This window comes from Mustelus asterias, chromosome 6 (genome assembly GCF_964213995.1).
Source record: "Mustelus asterias chromosome 6, sMusAst1.hap1.1, whole genome shotgun sequence".
In the NCBI taxonomy this organism is placed as follows: domain Eukaryota; kingdom Metazoa; phylum Chordata; class Chondrichthyes; order Carcharhiniformes; family Triakidae; genus Mustelus; species Mustelus asterias.
The window spans coordinates 138,087,237-138,094,576 of record NC_135806.1 but is presented as its reverse complement, the minus strand read 5'-3'; the positions used below and the strand labels follow the sequence as shown (position 1 = coordinate 138,094,576).

The 7,340-nt window shown below is 41.6% G+C and overlaps 1 protein-coding gene across 3 annotated transcripts in view; it reads left to right on the top strand.

The window, feature by feature from the left end:
- The first annotated feature begins 896 nt into the window (after positions 1-896).
- The window catches only part of fam193a (family with sequence similarity 193 member A), a 206,912-nt gene continuing 200,468 nt past the window's right edge, over positions 897-7,340 (top strand). For all 3 annotated transcript variants that reach the window (XM_078215170.1, XM_078215168.1, XM_078215167.1), the window contains exon 1: positions 897-1,472. In XM_078215170.1, coding sequence (XP_078071296.1) covers positions 1,311-1,472 — 162 coding nt within the window. In that variant the 5' untranslated portion in view covers positions 897-1,310. The remainder of the gene's footprint in view (positions 1,473-7,340) is intronic.

Here is a 7,340-nt window from a genome sequence, read left to right as displayed (position 1 = left end):
AGAAATCTAGAATGGAAAAAATGAAATAAAAATAAGGAAGGGATACCCAGAAGGAGAGGTTTAAGAAGAAGGAAATACCAGGTGACCTAGACGGGGTAAAAATTGACAGGTTTAAGAAAGAAACTCTAAGAGATCTAGAGTGGGAAAAAGATTGAAATGTTTCAGAAGGAAGAGATGTCCAGAGGGAGAAAATGTGGACAGATTTAAGAAGGAAAGACAGAGAGACCCAGGGAGGAGGGAGGACTGGAAGAGAAAAAACATAAGGACAGATTCAGAGATCTAGAGTGGGAAGAAGATTGAAATGAAAAGGAAGGTATATCCAGAGGGAGAAAAGGTGGAGAGGTTTAAGAAGAAGGAAAGACCTAGTGGGAGTGAAAATTGACAGGTTTAAGAAAGAAAGGCTGAGAGATCTAGAGTGGGAAAAAGATTGAAATGTTTCAGAAGGAAGGGATACCCAGAGGGAGAAAAGGTGGACAGCTTTAAGAAGGAAAGACAGAGAGGGATAAAAACGGAAAGATTTAAGAAAGAAAGACTAAGAGACCTAGAGAGGGGGGAGGGCTGGAAGAGAGAAAACATAAGAACAGATTCAGAGATCTAGAGTGGGAAAAAGGTTGAAATGAAAAGAAGGGATATCCAGAGGGAGAAAAGGTGGAGAGGTTTAAGGAAAAGGAAAGACCTAGTGGGAGTGAAAATTGACAGGTTTTAAAGAAAGAAAGGCTGAGAGACCCAGAGAGGAGGGGAAGGGGATGGGGGGGGGGGGCAGGGAGAAGGGGATGGGGGAAGGGCAGGGAGGACTGGCAGGCTGAGGGGGGGGGAAGGGAGCAGGGAACTACAATGGCCGGCATGCAGCGCGGGCGGCGGGCGGCGCAGGCGCGGTGAGCCGGCGCGGGGGCCGCCGGGATAGGGCCCTGCACTCGCCGCCATATTGGAATCGGTTCGGATCCTGTCAGCGGCGCCGAGAGCGGAGCCCGAGCCCGGAGCAAAGAGCGCGGCTCTCGCTGCTTATTCCTGCTCGCATCGGCGGCGGGGGGAGGAGGAGGAGGAGGGGAAAAAAAATAAACAAACAAGCAACCCAAACAAAAAAAAACCCCTCTCCAAACAATATAATCGGAGAGAAGAGAAAGAGAGAGGGTGGGGAGGAAAGAAGAGCCAAAAAGGAGAGGAGACGATTCTTCTCCCCTCCTCCTCCTCCGCCCCGGCCTTCCCTCCCTCCCTCAGCTCCCTCCAGACAGCCTGCTCCCTCCCTGGGTCAGGCCGAGCCATCCTCCCCAGCATCCCTCCCCTCCCCCCTGCCGGCCCACACAGTCGCAATGAGCCCTGCCGACGCCAAACGGGCGAAGAGGAGGAAAAATAAGCGGGGCGGTGGCAAGACAGTGAGCCGTCAACAAAAAAGCCTGACGCCCTCGTCCAGCAATGGGAGCAGCAGCGGTGGAGGAGGAGGCGGCGGGACCAACGGCACCTTACACGGGGAGGTAAATCAGGGAGGCATGCAGCCTCTTGCATTACATATATTTATATATATATGTGTGTGTGCAAGGCCCAGGGGGAGTAAAATAGCACACACACACACACCAAAAATTAGCCGGTGTACCAGAGAGGGACATGTAAAGGGCGTTGTAAATTCAGCCTCGCTCGCTAGGCCTTTGCTACCTGCAACTCTTCAACCCTGCAACTCCCAACCAAAACCCCTCTTTACCATTTAGTGAACCAACCCCAACCCGCCACCCTCACTCTCAAAGATTTGGGCTCCTTCCAACTCTTTAACCCCACTTTGAGAGCATCCTTCACATATTTTCCTCACACAAACACAAAGTAGTTAGCACTATATTTCCACAGAGTGTAGTAATGAATTCTCCAGTCCTCTTTAAGTTTTTGAGCAGCGCAGTCTGATCATCTCTTACATTTGTTTCAAATTGTGCGCCTTTATTATTTTTGAAGTCTACCTGCATGTTTTTTTTACATACCAGACAGGTGGTTTATTTGGATTTCTACACTATCTGTTTTTTCTCATCTGTATTTCGGTGTTTGTTTATCTCGATGAAAATGATAGTGTATATTGTGCTGTAAAGGGAATTGCATTTGGAAGAATATTTTGCATACCCGCAGTATACTCTCTCAGGAATGCTTATTATGGCATTTCAGTGCTGTTTTGGGTGAAAAATAGTTAGCTGATCACAGTAACGTTTAATGAAAATTTTTGCAAAGAAATATTGCATTGGGACGACTGGCAATACACATTAATGGTAGGGGTAATAAAAGTATCTGTCAATCAAATTTGCAAAGTGATTGAAGTTTCAATGTCTGGCAGTAAAACAAATTCTTGTGTTTACTTTGAACTTGACCATAGATCATGACAGAAAGTTACCCTTTCTAATGGGAACTCGGGTTTCATACATAAAGTTGACTTCTCGTGTGCAATTTTGATCTTGGAAGCTGTTGTTTGATATTCTAGTTTTGAAATAAGCAATCCAGTGAACTGTGATTTAACGAGTGAAGGAAGACTGTTAGAATTTTAAAAAAAATTCAACTCTTTAGTTTTGAAACTTTGTGCCCTACATAAATTGCAAAAAGAGTCTGAGGTGCTTGTTAGAGCAATGGTTTGGATTTATTTTGTGCGTATGTCATAGAAAAATGGACCTTCAGGTGATGAAGGTGCTTCATTGGATTCTAATAGACAAGGTTGATATTAAGTTGGTTGTCTTTAGAGGGTTGACTGAAAACATGGTCAAAGGTACGTTTTGATAACCTTTGAGGAGGAGAGAGAGGCAGAGATTTAAGGAGGGAATTTTAGAGCTTCGGTTGGTGGGAATGGAAGGGGACAGTGTTATGTTGGAGTGCTGTCTTGGAGGGATTTAAATAATTTAAAATCTGAGACAAACCAGGCATCAGTGTAGGTCAGCTAGCACGGCATGGAGTTAGAATATGGGATGCAGAGTTTAGGATCAGCTCAAATTTATATGAGATGGAAGTTGCAAGGCTGGTCTGGAGGGCATTGAAATAGTCTCAAATCTGGTAGTAGCAAAGACATCAGTGAAGGTTTTCAGCAACAGATGGGCTGACTGGAGACTGGTGATAGGAAGGTGGAAGCAGGTGGCCTTTGTAATGGAGAAGTCTTGAGCTTTGGTTTAAGTATTACAAATTTACATATGGCAATTCAGACTTCTACATGTACTTCAGCTTAAGTTGCAATAGGACAGATTACAAAACAGAATTTGGTTTAATGGCAATCTTTTATTTTTTATATAGTCCATGGTCTTATTGGCATAAACATCCAAATATAACTGCTTCACTTTGCAAGTTTAGTACAAATTCCCATCTGCCATAAGAAATGTCCAATCATTTGTATGCAGCAGATGAAAAAAAATCATGCTTTGCCATAGAATGGTTTATTTAGCTATTTAGTTGAAATGTGTGCATTTATGTTTTACATTTTATATAATCCATTTCTTTTTCAATTGCCATTCAGATCCTCCTTTATCATTTCAATTTTTGGATCATGATAATTTCTGAGAAGTTAGATGAGCTTTGAAAACATATCTGTTGTCATTACCTTCCTTTGTTCATTCTATTTAAACCTGTTGCTATGAATTTCTTAATCTTGGTCATTGAGATGCTTAATTTGGAGAAATTTGGTTAATTAAAAAAGTTTACAGATTGTGTATGCTGTACCAGATTAGTTTGTAAGTGATGTGATTTTGTCAATTGAGCAGCTGAACAGAAACTAGTGTTATCATTTTAGAGACTTGAGATCCTTCTGCAAGCTGAGTGAGCAGTTTGCAGGTGTGCAATGAAGCACTCAGACTTTAATTCATTGAATGAGGGCAACATAAACCATGAAAAATAATTTTCCATTTGCTTCTTGTTGATTGAAAGATTGACACTTCGATGAAGGAGAAGTCAATTACTGTACTATAATAAAAGCAAATTACTGCAGATGCTGGATCCTGAAACAAAAACAGAAAATGCTGGAAAATCTCAGCAGGTAGGACAGCATCTGTGGAGAGAGAATAGAGCTGATGTTTCGAGTCTGGGTGACTCTTCATCAGAGCCCTGTACTCCTATACATTACCGGAAATCCTGTGCACAAATTGAGTGGTTATTTGCAATAACCATTTCATGATGGAGCAAAGCTTGGATAATCAAAATCACTTTGTTGACTGGTTATTTTAAAATTTATTCTGTATTCCAAATAATTCATTCAAAGCTTTAAAGCGAACTTTTATCGATTAGTGTCAGAGTTTTGTTTTCAAAAATGTCCACTGTCAATCTAAGTGTGTGTCTCCTATCAATCTTTAGATGACTCTGAAATGTGTGCATTTCAAAGAGTCACCCATAAACTAGTTAATTGACAGAGCAGGCTTGAGGGGCCGAATGGCCTATCTTGTTCTTATGTTACAAAATATGACATTTGGATGTGAATACCTGTAACTGCAATTTTATAACACTGGTTTGAACATCAGTGCCAATAGAAACACTTACATATTTTGAATTGGTAGTTCTATCCTTCCTGATGGACTCTTTATAATTTTCTGACCAATACAACCCCCTTTTTGATTGACTTTCTTTAGTGGTTGACAGGGTGAATGTGGAAAGGATGTTTACTCTTGTGGGAAAATCTTGAACTAGGAGTCATTATTTAGAAATAAGGGGTCCATAATTTAAGACAGACATAAGGAGAATTATGTTCTGAGGGTCGTCTCTCTTTGGACCACTCTTCCTCAAAAGGTGGTGGAAGCAGAATCTTTTTTAAAGCAGAGCTAGATAGATCCTTGATTAACAAGGGGGTGAAAGATTGACAGGCATAGGTGGGAAAGTGGAGTTGAGATTACAGTCAGATCAGCCATGGCTTTATGGAATGGCGGAGCAGGGTCGAGGGGCCAAAAATTGACCTATTACTAATTTGTATGTTTATTGTATGTTAATGTTTGTATGTTTCAATTGCTGCACTTCAAATTTCCAATCATCCCAACAAAGTTAGTTCAGTAGAAGAATCCAGTCTGTTTACCATAAAATGCAGTATATGTTATTTGAAAAAACTTCATTTCACCATTGTAAGTCTATGTGCAGTTTTGGGTACTTCAGAATAGGGACCATGGCAAAAGTGCAATTTAGATTTGCTGGTATGAAGCATTTTTACCCACTCAAACTTCTATGTATTTTTGCTTCCTCTTTATGTCCTCCTCACAATTTGCATTCCCACTTATCTTTGTATTATCAGCAAACTTGGATATATTACTCTATCTCTTTGTATCAGTCATGAATATAGATTGTATAGAGCTGAGACCCCAGCACTGATCCTTGCATACTCCTCTAGTCATTGCCTGTCAAACTGTGAAAACGCCCTGTTGATCCCTACTGTGTTTCCAGTTCAGGAGTAGACCATGTTCTCTTATTCACTAAGTTCATGACTGATTTTCTACCTCAATGTCACTTTCCTTCACTATCCCAGGTCCATTGATTCCCTTAGTAGCCAATTCTTGAAAATACTCAAATATTCCACAGCCCTCTGCAGTGCAGAATTTCAAAGATTCGCCACCCTCAGAATGAAGAAATCATTCCTCGTTAAAAAGTGACGACAAAAATGCCGAATTTGCTGTTAAGTTAGGTTAAAGCCCCTTGATAAATCTGAAACATTCTTTCATCATGGCCCTAAATAGTCAATCCCTTTGACCTGAGACTCTGATCCCCTGGTTCGAGATCAGGAGAAATGCCAGTGGTTATTACAATATAGCATCACAAGTGATTAATGAAGCTGAATTGCTTACATAAAGAATGAGTGAGATAAATATTTGAAGCATATCAAAGGGAGAAAGGAAGAAACAGGATTATAATCGAAGACTCTGGTGATAAGTTAACATTGGAACTGGTACAGTGGGTCAAATGACCTGCATTGGTATTTCTGTTCACTTGCGTGCAGTTCTCCAAATCTCATTGCCAAAGCATGCAGTTATGAAATGGCACTGCTGTCTTTTCTTAAAGAACAATTGTGTGGTATTCCTTATAGAAATTAGTTGAACTCATTTAACACACAGATTTTTGTTGCCTGGAATTGACCCTTAATTAAATATGAAATAAATAATTATATATTGTGGTTTAGATTTAGTTGTTGATTCTAATTAGGGATAATATTTTCATCTGCGCTTCTGGCACTTTTACTGCTGGATACTTCAGAAGATGTTGAGTTGATATGTGAAATTCTTCATTTCAACTTAACTGGTGGCTAATGTTTTGGGGAAAGTAAAATCACTCAATGTATGGGACAGCAATGTGAATGGGGTGGCACGGTAGCACAGTGGTTAGCACTGCTGCTTCACAGCTCCAGGGACCTGGGTTTGATTCCCGGCTTGGGTCACTGTCTGTGTGGAGTTTGCACATCCTCCTCGTGTCTGCGTGGGTTTCCTCCGGGTGCTCCGGTTTCCTCCCACAGATGTGCGGGTTAGGTTGATTGGCCAAGCTAAAATTGCCCCTTAGTGTCCTGAGATGCGTAGGTTAGAGGGATTAGCGGGTAAATGTGTAGGGATAGGGGGGTAGGGCCTGGGTGGGATTGTGGTCGGTGCAGACACGATGGGCCAGATGGCCTCTTCCTGCACTGCAGGGTTTCTATGATTCTATGAATTCTCATGGCTATAACTGCCCCTAAGTCTGATGCTGCTATGTAATTTGTGCGTTTCTATCTGGGGGTAAATGGGAAATTAGAGGCAACAGTCAGAATGAGCATGATCTTATCAAATGGTGGAGCAGGCCATAGAGCTGAGTGACCTGCTCCTGATTTGTGTGTTCGTGTGAAAATATGATCAGTTTCACAGGATAGAAATGAAAAATCATTGTGCTGTGCAAGAGATTCCATATGCAAGCCCTGTAACACTAACTCAACACTACATTTCAGTTACATTTTTAGGTTAACAAATGTCCTTAATAGCTAAGTTGGGGATTTAAGAAATGTGCAACCTGAATACTGCAACACAGTCAACTTTATTACTCCTGCACTGTACCCTGCCTGCACTTATGCAGCTACCATGTGTTCCAGATAAGAAAATAACCAGATGGACTGCAGTGGTTCGAGGAGGTGACGCACCACCACCTTTTCCATGGTAATTAGGACTGAGCAGTAAACGCTGGCCTTGCCAGTGATGCCTACATCTCATGAAAGAATAAACATAAGACCATGAGTAGTCCATTTGGCCCCTCAAGCCAGCTTTGCCAGTCAGTAAGATCATAGTTGATCTGATTGTGGCCATAACTCCATTTTCCTACCAGCCCTCCATAACCCTCGGCTCCTTTGTAGATCAAAAATCTGTCTATGTAACCTTGGATGTATATATTCAATGATCCAGCATCTA